The sequence below is a fragment of the Cetorhinus maximus genome, chromosome 16 (genome assembly GCF_964194155.1).
Source record: "Cetorhinus maximus chromosome 16, sCetMax3.hap1.1, whole genome shotgun sequence".
In the NCBI taxonomy this organism is placed as follows: Eukaryota; Metazoa; Chordata; class Chondrichthyes; order Lamniformes; family Cetorhinidae; genus Cetorhinus; species Cetorhinus maximus.
In genome coordinates, this window is record NC_135894.1 from 11,085,810 (window position 1) to 11,107,876 (window position 22,067).

The 22,067-nt window shown below is 44.2% G+C and overlaps 1 protein-coding gene across 1 annotated transcript in view; it reads left to right on the forward strand.

Annotated features, from left to right (window-relative positions):
• LOC144691355 (uncharacterized) overlaps positions 1–22,067 on the forward strand; it is a 215,509-nt gene that overhangs the window by 70,807 nt on the left and 122,635 nt on the right. Inside the window, exons 7-14 of the mRNA XM_078559369.1 lie at positions 505–552; positions 1,579–1,626; positions 9,162–9,209; positions 11,514–11,561; positions 16,427–16,474; positions 18,628–18,675; positions 19,990–20,037; positions 21,253–21,294. Coding sequence (XP_078415495.1) covers positions 505–552; positions 1,579–1,626; positions 9,162–9,209; positions 11,514–11,561; positions 16,427–16,474; positions 18,628–18,675; positions 19,990–20,037; positions 21,253–21,294 — 378 coding nt within the window. The remainder of the gene's footprint in view (positions 1–504; positions 553–1,578; positions 1,627–9,161; positions 9,210–11,513; positions 11,562–16,426; positions 16,475–18,627; positions 18,676–19,989; positions 20,038–21,252; positions 21,295–22,067) is intronic.

The following is a 22,067-nucleotide window of genomic DNA, read 5'->3' on the forward strand; positions in this document are numbered from 1 at the left end:
TTCGGAAGTGACTTAACAGGACAGATTATGAGAGGCAGTTTCCCCTGGCTGGGGAATCTAAAACATGGAGACACAGGCTCAGGAGAAGAGATTGATCATTTAGGACTGAAACAAGGAAAGATTTCTTCATTCAGAAAGTTGTGAATCTCTGGAATTCTCTATCCCAGAGGGCTGTGGATGCTCCATCATTGAATATATTCAAGGCTGAGATAGACAGATTTTTGGTCTCTCAGGAAGTGGGTGAGAAAGTGGAGTTGAGGCAGAAGATCACTCATGATCATATTGAATAGCAGAGCAGGCTTGAGGGGCTGTATGATTCACTTCTACTTACATTTCTTACGCCCTTATGTTCTTAATTTTGACTGGAATTGCTGTTGCTTTTATTCAGTGCAGACAAGGCTGTAATATCTTTGCAGAAAACTCATGAAAAATTTAACAAAGAAATGTCAGGAACAGAGTGTGGCCATTGATTGTCTGATCTGAAATCTTGTACTTTCCTTTCAGTAAACAGAACTATTATTAATGAGACACCATCTGCAGAGAACACAACAGGTACTGAAAATGTGTTCTGTGAAAACATTGAGAATATAAGAAATAAAAACAGAAAATGCTGAAAAACTCAGCAGGTCTGGCAGCATCTGCAGAGAGAGAAATAGAGTTAAGGTTTCGAGTCCATGTGGCTATTCTTTAGAGCTGATACAGATTTGAAACGGTAACCCTGTTTCTCTCTCCACAGATGCTGCCAGACCTGCTGAGTCTTTTCCATTTTTGTTTTTATTTCAGATTTCCAGCATCTGCAGTATTTTGCTTTCATCCAGTAAAATAAGAAACCTGCTTTTGAAGTTAAGAACCACCAGAAACTGCTGATGTGATTTATCATAGAAACATACAAGGCAGCAGGAGGCCATTCAGCCAATCGTGGCTGTGCTGGCTCTTTGAAAGAGTTTTACAATTAGTCCCAATACCCTGTTCTTTCACCATAGCCCTGCAAATTTCTCCTTTTCAAGTATTTATCCAATTTCTTTTTAAAATTTACAGTCAATTCTGTTTCCAACAACTTTTCAGGCAGTGAATTCTAGGGCCATTACAACTCACTGCTTAAATTTAATTTCTCCTCTTATCCCCTCATTTACTAATTACCTTAAATCTCTGCCTTCTGGTTACTGACCCTACTGCCAGTGGAAACTGCTTCTCCTTCTCTGCTCCACCAAAAACATTCCACATTTTGAACATCTCTATTACATATCCTCTTAATTTTCTCTGCCCTAAGAAGAACAATTCTAGTTTCTCTGGTCCCTACGCATATCTGAAGTCCCATCATCCTAGATACCATTAGAGTAAATCCCCTTTGACATCCTTCCTAAAGTGTGGTGCCCAGAATTGTACGCAATACTCCAGCTGAGACCTAAACAAGGTTTTATGATAGTTTTACAACGATGTACAAAACCTTATTCCGTGAGCAACACCAGGTTGAATGAGAACGCAGCTGTATTGATTGTAAGTAAAATCTTTCACCCTGTTTTGGGGATCATGTGTCTGTACAGATGAATCAGCCCTAATCTTGTACTTTCTTTACAGCAAACAGAGCTACTGTTAATGTGACGCCACCTGCAGAGAACACAACAGGTAATCTTAGGAGTGGAGCTTTCCAGTCATGGACCTGCTTCAAGCATGTAGCTTCATCAGGAAGCTCTGTAAATAAAGTTTACTGTTTCTAACAAGAAACCTGGTCAGCACTCCAACTTTATTACAGTATCTCAGAACGCCTCCAAATATACCAAAAGCAGCTACTTGCAGGGAAGACATTACATGACAAAACAAAATGACGTTACGAAACAACTGCACATAGCTTAACTTAGTCATCACCACTCGACTTATTCAGTGACTTAACTTGGCTTGATCACTAGTTGCATTGCAACCTGACCCCATCTTGTTTTCTGTTCATAAGTGCCACTTTCCAGCAGGTATAATGATAAAGGAATCAGGAACTGCACACTCATTTTGTATTTTTCCTTAATCTAGCCCAGAGATGCGGTGCTAATTGTAAACCCGAGGACTCACCTGGCCTCTATGCTTCAAAAGAGCACTGGGTGATATTTCAGATCACCCAATTGAAGGAGCTGTAAGAATTTCTTATTATGAAGAGGGATTATGATTCTCTCCTTATTCTACAGCAGGAGAGGACACGTATATAGGTCCAATGCAGGGCTATCACACTGATTATCTGATCCCTGTTCCCATCAGTATCAGCAGCAGAGAACCTCATACAATTACCCTTCTCTCCATGCGTGACATTCAGTGTTAGCACCCTCACCTCTGAGCCGGAGGTGTGTGGGTTCAAATCTCCACTCCATGGGTTGGAGCCTAAAACCTAGGCTGGCATTCATGTGCTGAGGGAATGCTGCAGATGCTGTCTATTGGGTGAAGCCATAACTGAGCCCTTGTCTGTCCTTTGAGATGGATGTAAAAGATTCCTGTGGCATTATTTTGAAAGTAAACAAAGGAATTCTCCATGGTATCCTGGTCAATATCCAGCTCTCAATCAATATCACTAAAACAGTTTATCTGGCCAGCATCACATTGATGTTTTTGTGTACTTGATGTGCACAAAATATAAAGTATTTCTCTTTAACTCTGGAACCTTGGCACTGTGTATAAGAATGAAGCAAACTGTATGTGTGATTTGTGGTGAATTTGTAGCTGGAGCTTCTTAGCATGGTAGTTTAGGAGCAAAAGGATATAAGCATAGGTATAAACCAGTTTAATAGAATCATAGAAACTTACAGCACAGAAGGAGGCCAGTCGGCCCATTGTGTCTGTTGCTGGCTCTTCAAACAGCAGGTGTGATGAACCACATACCTGCTTTAAATTGGTAATCTTGTAAGATCCTCACCCTCAAGGGCCTGTCCAACTACCTTTTAAAATTATTTATGGAATGAGCTACCAGCACATTTCCAAGTAGAGTATTCCAGATCCCAACAGCTCTCTGAGTGAACAAATTTCTCCTTCTCGCCACTCTAGATCGAATATCTTGTACACATTTTACAGGCGCCATTTTTTCAATGTCACAAAGGCTTTTCCATTAACTAGAACAGGTCGTGGAAATGCACTTTCTGAGAATGTGGTGAATTAAGTTACTTCTTTATAACCAGAGAGAATTGCTACTCCTAGACCTGTGATCTTAGCCTTTATTGTCTATAATCTCCTACAATGATCAGGCACCTACACACAAGCTTGGTTTCACTTTATTATTTTACAAACCTGGGGCAGAATTTTGCCCCCGTCGGGAGGGGAAGTTCAGGAGCGGGCGCGTGGAGGCGCTCCTCCGATTGGCGCCCCAATTGGGGGCACGCCGCCATTTTACGTGAGCAGGCCAATTAAGGCCAGCCCAATGTGACGTCCACCAGGATGTGCAGGTGTTGTGGGGGGGGGGTGTTCCCTGAGCCGGGAGTGAGCATACGTGCGAAAGAGTGCACAGATCTCCCTGAGGCTAAGTGCTGTCTTAGGGAGATCGGCTCCAAATGTAAAAATGTTAAAAATAGAAAAATTAAATTTTCCTGACATGTCCTCACATGAGTTGGGACGTGTCCATCACTTTTGGTTAAACTTTTATTAAATTTTTAAAAACCTACATGAAACTTCATCCCGCCCGTGGATGAGGTTTTGATGCTTTCTCTGAAGCCCGCCAGGGCTCCCAACCTGCCCGCCAACCTTAAGGTTGGCCGGGCAGGTCCACTAATGATGTTAATGAGTTTGCCAGTGGCCTCAATTGGCCATTGACAGGTCGGCGGGTGCACAGCTGATTTAGCTGAGCCCCCGCCGACCTGAAAATGGAAATGACGCGGGGTGAGGTCGGGAGTTTTACCCGATGTCATCCCGCATCATTTTACGCGTCGGCGAGTAGGCCCCGCCCCCTGCTCACCGACTGGGAAATCCTGCCCCTGATGATGTTGGAAACCTGGGTCAGAGACAAAGCATACATTATCAGATGGGCATCTGTTATACACCTCAGCTGATTTTCTTATCCACTGACATTGAGTTAGCCTATAAAAAGCCACTTTATAAGTTCACCCAAGCATGGTGATGCTGGAAATCTACTCCAAACAAGTTAACTAATTCTAAGGCCAGGATTTTCGGTTTGGCGGGGATGAAGCGGGGGGTCCACCCGTGATCAGACCCGTGCCTCAATTATACGCGGGCAAGCCAACTAAGACCCGCCCAGCATATTTCCCGAATCCCGTGGATGGCAGGAGTGGGTGGGCGTGCACCGGCCGCCGGGTCCAATGGCGACTCGGCAGTCTGTTTAAAGGAAGGCCCAGCAGCCTTTTGTAGGCTGCTCAACAATGGCCAGTGCTAGGCCGCAGCAGAGAGGTTCGGGTGAGCAGACCAGGCTGGAGGGTGGGCCAGTGGGGGGGCCAGTGCGCTGCCTGTTTTTCCGATGACTGCCTTGCTGCCCTTGTCGAGGAGGTGACCGCACGGCGGGAGGTGCTGGTTCCCCAGGATGGGAGGAGGAGGCCCCCCCCGACATGACCAAACGTGCCTGGGAGGAGGTGGCGCGGAGGTGGTGAGCTCCCGTGATGTGGTGGGGTGCACCTGGATCCAGTGTCGCAAGCGCTTCAACGGCTTGTTGCGCTCTGGCAGGGTGAGTACCATGTTGGCATTGGTCACGTTAACCAGCAGGTAGCCTTACCCTCTGCGGCACCTCTCCCCCCCACCCCCCCCCACCAAGTCTCAGTGTCGTGATTGCATTGAATCATTGAGAGCATTTTTCCTTTGCTGGGTGGGCAAGTAGATAGTGCTGAGGTCAGCCTGAGTGGGTCGTGAGAAGATGAGTTTTCCCCCACAGCATGTGTTGATCTGAGTCCCACAGGACTGGTTTGGGGGCAACCTGGAGGAGCTGCACCTAGGCGCAGACTCAGAACTCCAGGACATGTCCTATTCAGGGTGATGAGATGGTGGAAGGGGAACCTCAAGGTGGCATGGCAACAAACCATCTGCTGCCCTCGACACTCCATGTGCTTGTGCCTCCTTGCTATGGGAGGAAATATCGTGTGGTTTCTAACGTGATGTAGGCAGCATGTGTCCAAGGGGGTGTGGGGGGTGGGGAACAGGCCGAGCATCTTTGTGTGAGTGTTCGGCAGCAGCGGGGTGAGGAGGCAGTGGAGCCCTGATATGTCCCACTCTGGTTGGGGTGGGCCGTGTGCGAACAGAGTCCATGTGCAATTTGCCCTAATCAATGCTCTTCTCTCATTTTCAGGAGAAGAATGTACAGAACACGGCCGAGCGTGTGAGGACTGGAGGCGGCCGGGCACAGCTCTCCATACCAAGCCACTTCGAGCAGGAGGCCCTTGAACTGGAGAGGCACCATGCACCCAGGTCTACTGGTGTCGGTGAGGCTGGGGTGGCACTGCCAGGTATTTAAGCTCAATAGTAAGGTCAGCATTGTCCTCCCAACAGCCATAGCACTGATGTTGTTACATTAGTTATTGGAGGAGCTGGCAGAGACAGAGAGCGCCCATGATGCCAGCAGTCGGAGGGGTGTAGGGGACCAGGCACATGCTCAGTCGGTGCCTGATGATGAGCCTCTGAAGTCGTCCGCGACGCAGCAGCTGCAGGAAATGCGGCCGGGTGTGCAGGAGTATCTGGGGGAGATACATGAGGCTATGCTTGGCTTGGTGTCCGTGCTGGAGGAGTCTACGCGGACCATCGCTGAAGCAATGAGCTTCATGTCCAAGCGCCAAGCGTCTTCCATGGAGAGTGTGACAACTCTCGTGGAGAGCCTACTCCAGGAGTCCCGCCAGGGCTCCCTGGGGATATGTTCTGACCAGCAAGCCCTCACATCGGCATTGACCTCAGCTGGTCAGTACCAGCGTGAGAGATGGTCTGGGCACCAAGTTTCCCAGCTCGTTGCCCATCCATCCACAGTGAGCAGGGAGGTCTGAAGATACCTCATGTCGGTGCAGCAGCTGTCTGTCGTCTCTGCGGGCACCTCTCAGGGCGCTCCGGATGAGGGCAGCAGCTCCTCCGCCCCTCTCCCAGTGACTGTATCATCCGGTTAAGCTACGATGGCTGGGGAGATGCCAGCCTGTGGAACTGGCAGCTCCCTCCCAGGCGGGGCCAGCACAGGGTCCACAGGCCAGAGGACGCCCACCAAGGTCATCGAGGCCAACAGGACAGCAGAGTCAGCAGCTGTCTCAGATACCACTCCCAGCGAGGGGGCAGCACCAAGACGCAGCACCCGCAAACGAAAGCATAAGGCACTTTAGGCACACCACGGGTTTCTCACTAATGTTTTTGTCTTGACCTGAGATGAGGTCCTTATGATTTCTTTTTGATTGTTTACACTATTGTTTTCCATTTGTGATAACTCCTTCTGCTTCACAAATTAAATGCCAGATGTGTGACCATAGCTGGGGGGGCCTCGTTTCTTCTGCGTGTGTATGTTTAAGAAAAGTGTAATGAGTGATTTGTTGGACATTCAGCTTTATTTACAAGGCCCTCAGTTAGTGCTGCTGACCTGGCAGATTTTGCACTTAGGTGTTGAGTACCGAGGTGGCAGCCCAGGCTTGTCCTGGGGGTCCGTCTGTGGTGGGCTAGCTGAAGGTTTTTTGGATTAAAGCCTCCCGGGTGTCCCTGCCTCCCTGGAGTATGCCCGGGTCAGTGTCTACCCCCTCAGCATTTCCCTGTGCCTGCTCATCCTCGGACTCACTGCTGGACTCATCGTGTGCAGCCGCAGCCACTGCGTCTACATCTTCATCGTCCACAGCGTCCCCCTTTCCAGCGCAAGATTGTGGAGAGCACAGCATGTAACCACTATCACCGACACACAATCTGGGGGGGTACTGGAGTACCTCAGCGGTCCAGGCACTGGAAGTGCATCTTGAGAAGACCGATGGTTCTCTCCACCACAGCCCTTGTGGAGCCGTGGCTCCTATTGTAGCGCTGCTCAGCTTCTGTTCTTGGATGGCGGAGAGGCGTCATGAGCCACCTTCTGAGGGGATAGACCTTGTCACCCAGCAGCCAACCATCCAGCCGGGCTGGAGCACTGAGGAGCCCCGGCACCTGGGAGTGTCTGAGGATGTGGGCGTCGTGGGAGCTGCCTGGGTACCTTGCATAGACTTGTAGAATCAGCATCCTGTGATCACATACTATCTGCACGTTCATGGAGTGGAAGTCCTTCCTGTTGACAAAGGCACTGGGCTCACCTGCTGGTGCCTTGATGGCCACATGTGTACAGTCTATAGCACCCTGGACACGGGGGAAGCCAGCAATGGCCACGAAGCCTCTGGCTCGCTGTGTCTGGCTTGCCTGCTCCTAATGGAAGTGGATGAAGGTCAATGCCCGTCTGAACAGAGCGTCTGTAACCTGCTTGACACAAGTGTGGACAGCTGATTGGGAGACACTGCAAATATTACCCACCGAGCCCTGGAAGGAGCCAGATGCATAGAAGTGGAGGGCAACTGTGAGCTTCAGAGCCACTGGCATGGGGTGTCCACCCACACAGTTAGGGGAGATCTCAGGCCCAATCATCTGACAGATATAGTTGACTGTTTCCCTTGAGAGTTGGAGCCTCCTTCGGCACTGGACCTCAGTCATATTGAGGTAGCTGCTTCGCCACCTGTAAACCTTGGCAGCAGGATATTGGCGTCTTCTGTGGTCCCTTCCACAGTGGACAACCTCTTGGCCCTGCGCCCCTTGTGCCTGCGCCTGGCCTCCCAAACGTGGCTCCCCTGGAGGCTGAATGTGCATTGCTGGCCTCCTCTCCCTCCTAGCCCTCCCTTCCTCCTCAGAGGAGATGCCTCCAGTGGACAGATCAGCTCCCATTCCCAGGCTAAGGGGAGGCTTCCTGAAACCTGTAGGTCTGGAAATGATTCCTCACTGCAGAGTGCTGACCTGAGGGTTAAGGGCCCAGAAAAAGCTGCTCGGGTGCGTTCTGAAGTAGTACAGATCACACAGTCAAATTTGAAAAACTTTCAGCAATAAATACTTCATGGGGCAGATTCACGACACCACTGAGCCCTCTTATCCCGCCCATGGATGAGGTTAATACAAATGTGTCCTACCCGCCTGGCTGTTGTGTCCGTGTGCCGACCCAAAGGTTGTACGGCGCTGAAAAATCGGCGTTAATTGAAGACCAAAGGGCCTTCAGAGGCCCATTAATTAATGGCAGGCGTACGTCGGACTTCATCGCGCGCCCGCACAGTGAAATACCACGATGGTGCGCGGTGATGTCAGGACGCTCGCCCAACCTCACCACGCGTCATTTTACGTGTGGACGTGCAGGGCATTCTGCTCTAAGAATTTTACAGGGAACTCCTTTACCAGTGTCACCATCACACCTGTGACAAGTCAATTCAAATTTGTGTTTGAGAGATTTAAATTTTGAAAGTTATAGCCATACATTAATGAACATAGTTTCATTTTTGTTTTTATTCATTTTTCATTTACATAATGGAACAAATTTATCATGGCCTTTCTCAGCAATGCACATTGAGTGACAAATTCTGCCCCCCTCTGTTCATTTAACATCAGCAATCCATTCAAGTGCACAATGATGCACAGGGAAAATCTGGATAGAGAGAATGGTCAAATCCGATGGCCTTGGTCACATACTCCTTATTACTTACATGGGAAACTCAGAAAACCACAAATATATTTTTAATGACACAAGGAAAATGTCATCTGCTTGCTATCAGCTTGTATTGACACCTGAGTGAGTAATAGTGCATCAACCTGAGTGTATACCTCATAGAAACGTGAAGCAACTCAGAGTGGACAGCCAATCCTCTGAACATTATCAGTTGCCCAACTTAAGTTGGGGGTGGGTAGGAATTAACAACTTCAAATTAATATTAACATTTCTGAAATTCATTCTGTTTGAGGTGAATTGAATTCAAAACTGGGTTTTTTGACAGCAAAGAATTTAAGTATGACAGTAAATAGATTTGTTTCCAATCAGTGCAGACATGGCAGTCACTTGACTCCAGAAATTGTTAGAGGGAGTAGCGTCATTTATTAAACTCATTGAAAAATTAACATTTTACCATTCAATCTTTTGGTAGTTCACCTGTACCATAATCTGTGGACAATTTAAAAAGTGATGCTGTCGGCAGGATGAAGTTTGTGATTGTCTGATCTGAAATCTCGTACTTTCCTTACAGTGAACAGCGCTGGTGTTAATGTGACACTTTTTCCACAGATCACAACAGGTACTGAAAAAGTAGTTCCTTGAAAATATTAAAAATGTAAGAGGTCTGATGTTGAAATTCAATATTTCAGATGCACCAGAAACTGCTGTTGTGATTTATCACGGACTCATACAAAACAGAAGGAGGCTATTCTGCCTATCGTGCTTCTGCTGGCAGTGTGAGAGAGTTATTCAATTAGTCCATCTATCGTGCTCTTTCTACATAGCCCTGGAAACATCTTCATTTTAAATATAATTCCAATCCCTTTTTGAAAGGTACCATTGAATCTGCTTCCATCGCCTTTTCAGGTAGCGCATTCCCGGTCGTAACAGCTCTCTGAGTAAGAGAAACTTCTCATCTCCCCTCCAATTTTTCGCTAATTACCCTAACTTCATGGCTTCTGGTTACCAATCTTTCTGCCAGTAGAAACCGTTTTTTCCTTATTTACTTTCTCAAAGCCAGTCACAACTTTGATCACTGCTGTTAAATTTCTTCCTAACCCTTTCTGCTTAAAGGAGAAAAATCTCTATTTATTCCATGTTCTTTGTGCCAGTCAGAAGGTTGTGGGTTGATCTCCCATTAAAGGGACCTAAGGACAAAATCTAAGCGGTGCCAAGGAAATGTGTCACAGTTGGAGGTGCTGTCTTTTGGATGAGATGTTAAATCACTGCAGTGTCTACCCTCCCACGTGAATTGAGAAGACCCCATGATACTATTTTGAAGATGAACAGAGGGTTTGTCCCTGGTTTCCTGACCAATATTTATCCAACTGCCAAAAGCACTAAAATGGCTCTTTATTATCGTACTGCTGTAAATGGGACCATGCTTGCACAACTTGCCTGCCAGGCTTCCTATATCACCACAGTGACTAAATTTCTCAAAGATTTCCTGCCAGGATGATTGCCGCTCCAACAACATTCAAGGAGCTCGACACCATCCAGGACAAAGCAGCCTGCTTGATTGGCACCCCATGCGCCACCTTCAACATCCACTCTCTCCGCCACTGATGCACTGTGGCAGCTGTGCATCTACAAGTTGAATTGCATCAATTCACCAAGGCACCTTTGACAACCCACGACCCCTACCACCTAGAAGGACAAGGGAAGCAGGTAGATGGGAACACCGCCACCTGCAAGTTCCCCTCCAAGCCACACACCATCCTGACTTGGAACGATGACACCATTACTTCACTGTCGTTGGGTCAAAATCCTGGAACTCCCTCCCTAACAGCACTGTGGGTATACCTAAACAAATGGACTGTAGCGGTTGAAGAAGGCAGCTCACCACCGCCTTCTCAAGGGCAATTATGGATGGATTATAAAAATGCCAGCCAATCCAGAAACGTCCACCTCCCATGAAAGAATAATAAAAAAAATTTAATTTGCTGAAAGTTACTTTGTGATGTCTTGATATCTGATGTCCTGATACCCTATGTCCTGAAAACATATCATTTTCAATAATCACCTACAATGTCCAAGTTTTTACAGTTCAGCTTGGTGTTGGTAATAACTATAATTTACAACCTTGATTATGTTGGAATCCATGGTCCAGAGCCATTATCCATATTGGGGATAATGTGCGACATCAGCAGAGACGGAGAGTTTGCAGTATCAGAGTGACAGCTGTCATATTTCTCAGCTGATTTTCTTATCCACTGGCTTTGGGCTGTTTTATAAAAAAAATCACTCCAATATATTAGATGCAAAACTTCCACATCTGGCCTAACTGCTTGTAACTTTTTAATAACGTAGAAATAATATTAACATTTCTCAAAGTGATTATCTTTGGGCGAAAATGCAAAACCAGACTTCTAACGACAAAGTGCCTATGTTGGACTGGGAGTAGATGTTGCTTCCAATCAGTACAGACAGTACGTGTAATTTGGTGTGCGCACTGTTGGGGGAAATAGTCTGGATCAAATAAACCAATGAATAATTGAAAGTTTATAATTCATTATCCACAGAGAACACAACAGACACTGAAAATGGGCTCTTTGAAAATATTAAGAATATAAGAAACCTGATTTTGAAATTGAATTTTTAAGAATTAAGAATCAAACAGGACAGAAGAATGCTATTCAACCCAACGTGCATATTCAGGCTCCTTGAAAGAGTAGTTGTGTTTAGTCCCCGATCCTTACCTTTTGTCTGTACCCATGTAAGACCATCATCCTCAAGGACCTGTCCAATTCCCTTTCAAAATTATTTACAAAATGAGCTTCCACCACCATTTTCTGTAGAGTTTTCCAGGTTCTAGCAAATTTCTGAGTGAAGAAATTTCTCCTCCTTTCCCCTTGTGATCTAATATCTTGTTCATTTTTTACAGGCACTACTTTCTTGAATGTTACAGCATCTTCTCAACCAAACACAACAGGTACTGAAAATGTGCTTTCTGAGAATGTGGTATTTATAGTTAATTGTTTATAATCAGAGAGAACTGCTGGAATGTTGGTCCGGTGATGCTAATTTGAACTACATGGATTGTGAAAGTGCCATGTTGCAGTTGAGTGCCTCTTATGGACGTAGCGTTAATTGTCTATAATCTCCAGCAGCGATCAAGCACTTACAGTCAAGCTTGGTGTCACCTAATAACTGTAGCTTTTCAACCTTGATTACACTAGAGTCCATGGGCTGCAGCTATTATCCATATAAAGCAACTGGGGGTAATTTGCAACAACATCAGAGACTGAGAGGTTGCTGAATCAGAGTGACATCTGTTATATTTCTCAACCGATTGTTTCACCCACTGACTTTGGGCTGCTTTATAAGAGGGGCACTGTGGTAAAGTGGAGTACCATGTACCTTTAAGAGAATGCAAGTGGACTGACCTGTGACAGTACGGACCAATCAATGGCAACTACAGAGGCATGAGGGAGGAGCTGGCCAGAATTGACTGGGAGATGAGCCTAGGAGGAAAGACAGTGGAACAGCAACGACAGGAGTTTCTGGGAGTAATTTGGGAGATACAGCAAAAATTCATCCCTAGGAAGAAGAAGCATACTAAAGGGAGGACGAGGCAACCATGGCTGACAAGGGAAGTCAGGGACAGCATAAAAACTAAAGAGAAACATACAATGCGGCGAAGAGCAGTGGGAAACCAGGGGATTGGGAAGCCTACAAAGACCAACAGAGGACAACTAAAAAAGAAATAAGGAGGGAGAAGATTAAATATGAGGGTAAACTAGCCAGTAATATAAAAGAAGATTGCAAGAGATTTTTAGATATATAAAGGGTAAGAGAGAGGCAAAAGTGAACATTGGGCCACTGGAAAATGACGCTGGAGAAGTAGTAGTGGGGAACAAAGAAATGGCGGAGGAACTGAATAGGTACTTTGCGTCAGTCTTCACGGTGGAAGACACGAGTAACATCCCCAAAGTTCAAGAGAGTCGGGGGGCAGAGGTGAGTATGGTGGCCATTACCAAGGAGAAGGTGCTAGGAAAACTGAAAGGTCTGAAGGTGGATAAATCACCTGGAACAGATGGATTACACCCCAGAGTTCTGAAGGAGATAGCTGAAGAGATATTGGAGGCGTTAGTGGTGATCTTTTAGGAATCACTGGAGTCAGTGAGGGTCCCAGAGGTCTGGAAAATTGCTAATGTAACCCCCCTGTTTAAGAAGGGAGTGAGGCAATAGATGGGAAATTACAGGCCGATTAGCCTGACCTCAGTCGTTGGTAAGATTTTAGAGTCCATTATTAAGGATGAGATTTCAGAATACTTGGAAGTGCATGGTAAAATAGAGCAAAGTCAGCATGGTTTCATCAAGGGGAGGTCATGCCTGACAAATCTGTTAGAATTTTTTGAGGAGGTAATGAGTAGGTTAGACAAAGGAGAGCCAATGGATGTTAACTACTTGGACTTCCAGAAGGCCTTTGACAAGGTGCCGCACAGGAGGCTGCTCAGTAAGATAAGAGCCCATGGTATTAGAGGCAAGGTACTAGCATGGATAGAAGATTGGCTGTCTGGCAGGAGGCAGAGAGTGGGGATAAGGGGGTCCTTCTCAGGATGGTGGCCGGTGACTAGTGGAGTTCCGCAGGGGTCAGTGTTGAGGCCACAACTTTTTACTTTGTATATTAATGATCTAGATGAAGGAACTGAGGGCATCCTGGCTAAGTTTGCAGATGATACAAAGATAGGTGGAGGGACAGGTAGTATTGAGGAGGCGGGGAGGCTGCAGAGAGATTCGGACAGGTTAGGAGAATGGGCAAAGAAGTGGCAGATGGAATACAATGTGGGGAAGTGTGAGGTCATGCACTTTGGTAGGAAGAATAGAGGCATAGACTATTTTCTAAATGGGGAGAGAATTCAGAAATCTGGAGTGCAAAGGGACTTTGGAGTCCTAGTCCAGGATTCTCTTAAGGTTAACTTGCAGGTTGAGTCGGTAGTTAGGAAGGCAAATGTAATGTTGGCATTTATTTCGAGAGGACTAGAATATAAAAGCAGGGATGTGCTGCTGAGGCTTTATAAGGCTCTGGTCAGACCACATTTAGAATATTGTGAGCAATTTTGGGCCCCGTATCTCAGGAAGGATGTGCTGGCCCTGGAGAGGGTCCAGAGGAGGTTCATGAGAACGATCCCAGGAATGAAAGGCTTAACATATGAGGAACGTTTGAGGACTCTGGGTCTATACTCGTTGGAGTTTAGAAGGATGAGGGGGGATCTGATTGAAACTTACAGAATACTTGAAAGGCCTGGATATAGTGGACATGGGGAAGATGTTTCCATTAGTAGGAGAGACTAGGACCCGAGGGCACAGCCTCAGAGTAAAGGGAAGACCTTTTAGAACAGAGATGAGGAGAAACTTCTTTAGCCAGACAGTGGTGAATCTATGGAATTCATTGCCACAGAATGCTGTGGAGGCCAGGTCATTGAGTGTATTTAAGACCGAGATAGATAGGTTCTTGATTGGTAAGGGGACCAAAGGTTATGGGGAGAAGGCGGGAGAATGGGGTTGAGAAACTTATCAGCCGTGATTGAATGGCAGAGCAGACTCAATGGGCCGAATGGCCTAATTTCTGTTCCTATGTCTTATGGCCTTATGGTATAGCGTGAGCTGCTGGTTAAATGTAAGTCTAAAGCTGGAGGTGGTTGTGGGAGCACACAAGGATTTAGTGCTCTACCTTCTGTTGCAATAAACAATCAAAGTTTGTTCTTATGTCGGTCTCTCTCCGTTACTGATAATGAGCATCAGCTAACAGGAGTATATGAAGGCGTGCAAATCGAGTTTACTCGACTAGTGAACTCATAGACTCAACACATAAAAGGCACTCCAATAGGTTAGTCCTGCACAAGGTTCAGATGGGAATCTACATCTGACATAACTGCTTGCAATCTTTTTACAGGGAATCCCTTTATGAATACTACTACCTCACCTGCGACAGGTAGTGGCAAATAGGTGGTCAAAAGATTTAAATTTTGGAAATGATAGCCGTACATTAATGAAGATAGTTTCATTGTTGTTTACATGACGGAATAAAGGTACTTGTGACCCTTCTCGCCAATGCACATTGATTGACAAATGCTGCCCTCTCCGTTTATTTGCCGTCTGCATCTTCATTAAGGTGCGCAGCGATACATATGGAAAGCCTACACACAGAGTAATAGATTGTCATGCACTCTTACCGCTGAAATGGGAAATTCAGGAAACCACTGACATATTTTTGAAAAAACACAAAGAAAATGTTATCAGCTTGCAAGCAGCATGTATTTACACTGGAGGGGGTAACAGTGCATCAACCTGATTGTGTACTTTGTAGATATCAGAAGGCAACTCAAAGTGGACAGCCTATCCTCTGAACATTATCAGTTGTACAATGTTAGTATGTGCGTGGGAGGGAGTGGTGCTGGGGGGTGCAGAGCTATATTGTCTTATCACTGGTCTTTTGTCACTGGTACTGGAAACTCAGATAAACAAAACATTCTTTACACAGAGAAAAAAATGAAAACAGCTTGTAAATAACATGCATTGACATCATAGAGAGAAATGATCTACCAAAGTGAGTGCATAGTTTGTTGATGTGTGGACAGGGTAGACAGCCATTGCTCTGAACATCATCAGTGGCACAATTTTAATTGGGGGGAATTAATGCCGTTGGAATAATATTAAAATTTCTGAAAATGATGTTGCTTGGGCAAAATTAAATTCAAAATCAGACTTTAAATAACAAAAATGTCAATGGGAAGAATTTTCGGGTCGGTGAGCGTTGGGTGGGCGTCCCAACGTCACTGTGCGTCATTTAGATTTTTAGTTTGGCGGATGCACAGCTGAGTTGGCTTCGCGCCCGCCGAACTGTCAAAGGTCTATTAATGCCATTTAAATATCAATTAAAACAATAACCTGAGCTACCCGTCCAACCTTAAGGTTGGCGGGGGGGCAGGCGAAGAGCCCAGGCGGCCTTCACATTTTTCATGGAACCTCATCGACAGGCGGGATGAAGTTTCATGAAGGGTTTATTAATTAAGCAAAGAATTGTCAAACATTTGAGAAACATGTCCCAGCTCATGTGACAGTGAGGGGACATGTCTAAATAATTTTTTTCTGACTTTAATAAAAACTTACATTCCGAAATTAATCTCCCTGAGGTAGCTCCGTGCCTCAGGGATATTTCTGCTCTTTCGTGCACATGCGCAAAAGAGCTCAGGCCCCGATTCAGGGAATTCCCCCCCCCCCACCGCCCGCACAAGGAACACTCAGCGCTTCCGGGCGGCGTGGCCCCAATCGGGTTTGTACCCGTCCCTGCACAACCCCCCACAACGAGGGGAAATTTCTGCGCTATGTTTCTCTGGCAATCGCTGTTACTTCCAATCAGTACAGACAAGATGCATGGAAACACCACCAGCTCCAAGTTCTCCTTAAGCCAAACACCACCCTGACTTGGAACTACAACTGTTCCTTCACTGTCGCTAGGAAAAAATCCTGAAACTCCTTCCCTGACATGTCTGTGGGTGTACCTATACCACACATGTATAAGAAACCTGATTTTGAAATTGCACATGTAAGAATTAAGAATCAAACAGGACAGAAAGATACTATTTGGCCCATTGTGCACGATCTGGCTCTTGAAAAAAAAGCCATACGTAATCTTTTGTCCATACACTTGTAAGACCCTCAACCCCAAGGACCTGTCCAACTCCACCACCATTTTGTGCTGAGCATTCCAGAGCCCATGATTTTCTGAGTGAAGCAGTTTCTCCTCATCGCCTGTCAGAATCTAACTAATATCTTGTTCATTTTTTGCAGGCATTACTTTTTTCAATGTTACAACATCTACTCCAACAAACGCACCAGGTACTGGAACTGTGATTTCTGAGAATCTGGTGTTTTAAGTTAGTTGTTTATCATCAGAGAGAACTCTGAATGCTGGTCCAGTGATGCTAATCTGAACGACATGAATTGTGAAAGTGTTGAACGCCTCTTATAGACGTAGAATTCGCGAAGGCCGCCACTTTCAGTCCTGAAGATTATCCTCAGATTATCCTGGAAGGGTGAGGTACCTCAAAAATTTGAGCAAGTGGTGATGCTATCCATTTCACCCTGCTCCTTTGCAGTAGCAACACGAGTGGTGTTAATCATTAACAGAATGCTGCCGTTAAGCCAAAAAGACGTTCTGCCTATCACACAAGCGAGTAACGTGGTATAATAATATCAGTGCCGGTGTGAATCTAAGTATGTAGGCATACACCCCATAGACTAGTGGGTCGTATTAAATAGGACGTCCTTCAGCTGTTGTAACAGGCAAGGTACCGACTGTACCGAACCAGCCCAACTCAAGACATGGTGTCCAACATTAGATGTGATTCTGCGATTGGACAAAATTTGCCAAACAATCCTGAGTGTGCTAAGAATTACGCTGACAACCAATTTAAGATTATCACTCGGGCTCGCAATGTGGTACACTTATGTGTGCTGAAGCTACATATATTAATATACAAGGTCCTGTTCTTTGCAGACATAAATGACATGTACACATATTGGGCTGTTTCAAACTAAACACAATAGGTGACAGCCATTCTCTGGTTCAAACCCCAGGGCAGGTCTTGACCAATCAGGGTCAAAATACCGTGTTTGAACTTAAACAAGGCTTGGCAGTTAACTGCCAGTCATCACTTAACTGGTGCATGCTCCATGGCAATGCCTGTACCAATCAGAGCCCACTTGCCAACTAATCAGCAATCTCTTCTCATGAAGTATAAATTATTGTTTCCTTTACATGTGATATTCTTGCAAATTATCCTGATGTGTGCAAGATGAAAAGCTTCAACAATGTGTTTTTTCAGCAATATTCAGAATTCATTATCTATAATCTCCTCCGATGATGAAGCACTTACAGTCAAGCTTGATGTGACCTTATAACTAAGGCTTTTACAACCTTGATTGCACTGGATGGCCTGGAGATATCATCCATATAATACAATTGGGGGTAATTTGCAACATCAGCAGGGACAGAGAGTTTGCAGAATCAGAATGATGCCTATTATATCTCTCAGCCAATTTTTCTATCCATTCATTTTATGCTGGTTTGTAAAAGAGAACGCTGATAGGTTAGTTCCCTGCTCGGTGTAGATGGAAATCTCCCATATCTGATCGAACCACTTGTAATCTTTTTACAGGGAATTCCTTGATGAATACTACCACCTCACCTGTAACAGATAGTGGAAAATAGGTGGTCAAAAGATATAAATTTTGCAAATGATAGCTGTACATCAATGAACTTGGTTCCTTTTTGTTTACATGACGGGACAAATGTACTTGTGATCCTTTTCACCAATGCACATTGATTGACAAATCTTCCCTCTCTGTTCATTTATCATCTACATCTCCATTAAAGATGCACAATGATACACAGGGAATGGCCGCAGAGAGAGTAATAGATTGTCACACAATCTTTGTCACTGATTTAGGGAACTCAGAAAATCACTAATATGTTTTCCAAAAAATACAGAGAAAATGTCAACTGACTGCAAACAGCTTGTATTGACACCAGGGGGAGCAAGGATGCATCAGCCTGAGTGCAGACTTTGCAGATACGTGAAAGCAACTCAGGGTGGACAGCCATTCCTCTGAACATTATCAGTTGCACAATTTCTGGGTGTGTTGGGGTCGAGATTAAATTAATAACTTCAAATTCCTGTTAATGTTTCTGAAATTCATTCTGTTTGGATTGAATTAAATTGAAAGTTGGGTTTTTGACAACAAAGAGTCTAATTATGACAGCAAGAAGCTTTGTTTCCTATCAGTACAGTCAAGGCAGTGAATTGGCTGCAGGAAAAGTTGGAGGGAATAGCATCATTTATCAACTTCATTGTAAAAATTTAACATTTTATAATACAATCATTTAGTAGTTTACTTGTACCATAATCTGTGGACAATTTAAAAAGTAATGCTGTAAACAGGATGAAGCTTGTGATTTTGTGTTCTGAAATCTCGTACTTTCCTTACAGTGAACAGCACTGGTGTTAATGTGACACCTTCTCCACGGATCAGAACAGGTACTGAAAATGTGCTCTTTGAAAATATTAAAAATGTAAGAAACCTGATGTTGAAATTCAATATTTCAGGTGTGCCAGAAACTGTTGTTGTGATTTAAAGTAGAACCATACCCAACAGAGGGATGTTATTCAGTCTATCAAGCCTCTACTGGCATTAGCCCATCTATCGTGCTCTTTCTGCATAGCCCTGGAAACATCTTCATTTTAAATATAATTCCAATCCCTTTTTGAAAGTTGCCATTGAATCTGCTTCCATCGCCTTTTCAGGTAGCGCATTCCCGGTCGTAACAGCTCTCTGAGTAAAAGAAACTTCTCATCTCCCCTCAAATTCTTTGCTAATTACCTTCATGGCTTCTGGCTACCAATCTTTCTGCCAGTAGAAACTGTTTCTCCTTATTTATTTTCTCAAAGCCAGTCATAACTTTGATCACTGCTGTTAAGTTTCTTCCTAATCCTTTCTGCTGAGAGGAGAGCAATCTCTATTTATTCCACGTTCTTTGTGCCAGTCAGAAGGTTATGGGTTGATGTCGCATTCCTTCGGGCAAAATCTAAGCGATACTGAGGGAGTGTGTCACTGTCAGAGGTGCTGTCTTTTGGATCAGATGTTAAATCACTGTAGTCTGCCCCCCAACATAAATTGAGAAGATCCCCATGGTACTATTTTGAAGATGAACAGAGGCGTTCTCTCTGGTTTCCTGACCAATATTTATCCAAATACCAACATCACTAAAATGTCTCTTTATTATCGTACTGCTGTATGTGGGGCCAAGTTGTGCAGTCCGTGGCTGTCAGGCTTCCTACATTAAAACAGTGACTGGGCTTCACAAATATTATAATTTACTATGAAGTACTTTGTGATGTCCTGATGCCATGAAAAGATATCATAAATGTAAATATTTCTCTTTTCTTTTACAGTCTGCAACCTAGGCTCTCTATATGAGAATGAATCAAAATGTATGCGATTTGTGGTGAATTAATTTCTGGTATTTCTCAGCATGGTGGTTTAGATGCTAAGGGGTATGAGTAGCTGAAGAAACAAGATTCAGAGAATCATAGAAACTCACAGAAGGAAATTATTTGTCCCAGTGTGCTCTGTTGCTTCATTGAAAGTGCAGTTTAATGTAACATCGTCTCTGTAGCCCTTTAAGATCGTCATTGACAAGTTCCTGTCCGACTCCCTTTTAATATCATTTACAAAATATGCTTCCACCACCATTTTGGGTAGAGTGTTCCAGATCCTGACAAATCTTTGAGTTGAGGAATTTCTCCTCCTCTCCCCTTGTGATCTAAAATCTTGTTAATATTTTTTTACAGGCACTACTTTCTTCAATGTTACAGCATCTTCTCCATCAAACACAACAGGTACTGGAAATGTGCTTTCTGGGAATGTAGTGGTTGAAGATAGTTAGATACGGCTGCTAGAACAATGGTCCAGTGATGCTAATCTCAAGTACATGTATTGTGAAAGTGCCATGTTGAGGTTGGATGCCACTTATAGATGTACATCTTTGATTGCGGCCTTTAATGTCTACAATTTCCTACAATGTCCAAGTTCTTACCATAAAACTTGGTGCCAGTAACTATACTTAACAACTTTAATTGCGCTGGAATCCATGGGTCAGAACCACTATCCAGATAATACAATTGAGGTAATTTACAGCATCAACAGAGGCAGAGAGCTTGCAGTATTATATCAGCATCTGTTAGCTGATTTTCCTATCCAATGACTTTGGATTGGTTTATGAAAGACCACTCCGATAGGTTAGACCCATATACTGTGCAGATGGAAAGCTATCGTATTTGACAAAACCACTTGGAATTTTTTCACAGAGAATCCCTTTCTACCAATTCTGCCATCTTACCTGTGACATGAGATTAAAACCTTGCGAGTGACAGTTAGATGTTAATGGACAAAGTTTGATTTTGTTCACATGACTGTATGAATGTACCTGTGCTCCTTCTCACCAATGCACATTCATTGACAAATTTGCCATCAGCATCTCCTTAAAGATGCACATTGATACACAGGAAAGGTCTAGACAAATAGACTCATAGTCACATCTAACAGTCACGTCACGCACCCATTGTCACTGGTACTGCAAATTCAGAAACACCGATATAAATGAGAAAACATAAAAAAAGTCAACTGCTTGTAAATGAAATCAGGGTGAAGCCATACATTAAAGTGACTGCGTAGTTGGTAGAAGTGTGGAAGAAACTTAGACTGTCATTTCTCTGAACATTAACAGTGTCATGATCTTAATGCATGAGGATACATGACTTTGATTTAATATTAAAATTGTGCGACAATTTCAATATAAAAGTAGTCGTTTTGCAACAAGGACATTCAGTTTGACTGGGAATAGATGTTGCTTTCTTTCAGTACAGACAAGGCTATAACTTTGTTGCAGAAACTGTTGGAGGGAATAATCTGGACCTATTAAACGCATGAAGAATTTTACAATATAATCCTTCAGTAAATCTATGTGTGAACACAGTTTATCTGTGCTATAATCCGTGGAAATTTTACAAAGCAATGTTGATTGTCTGATCGGAAATCATGTACTTTCATTACAGCGAACATTATTAATGGGACATCCACTCCACAGAGCACAACAGGTACTGATAATGTGCACTTTGCTAATATTAAGAGTATTAAAAAAACAGATGTTAAATTTAAATATTTATGAACAACCAGAAACTGCTGTTGGGAGTTCCCAAAGAATCACACAAGACAGAATGCAGCCATTCAGCTCATTACCTGGTCTTGAAAGAACATCCAATTACATCTATTTCCCTGCTCTTGCCCATCGGCCCTGGAATATTTTCATTCTTAAGTATGTAACGTTATAAGCAGATGAGGAGCAGTGAAATGACTCCCCTATTCTCCCACTCCTCGTTTGACTGGAATTGGGTTTGTTTTCTTTTTAAGAATTTAGAGAGGATGTGCTTTGCCAATTCTGTAAGTGTCCCACTATTCACGTGTTGAGGTTATAGAGAATCACTTGGACAGTGTTCTTAGCTTAAATAAAGAACGAGATAAGTTTATTTAAACTATTCCCAAGTTTAAAAAAATAAGAAAAACACAACACTATTCATAATGTCACATACGTTCATCCCTTCCCACACCAGTCCTGATGAAGGAGTAAGAGGATAGGCATATAAGGATTTTACAGTACATGCAATAAAAAATGGAGTGTACAGTTAGCTTTCCTTGATTGGTCTTGATACGGTGATTTAACGTTGCAAACCGTTTAGCTTGGCTGTTCTTCGGGATATAGCCATATGGAGGAGATTTCCACAATCTAAAAGATCTCAGTTCACAGTCATTTTCTTCTCAGGGTGGTCACTTTACAAACCGGATGCAGAACTTCCAGAGGGAGAGTGAGAGA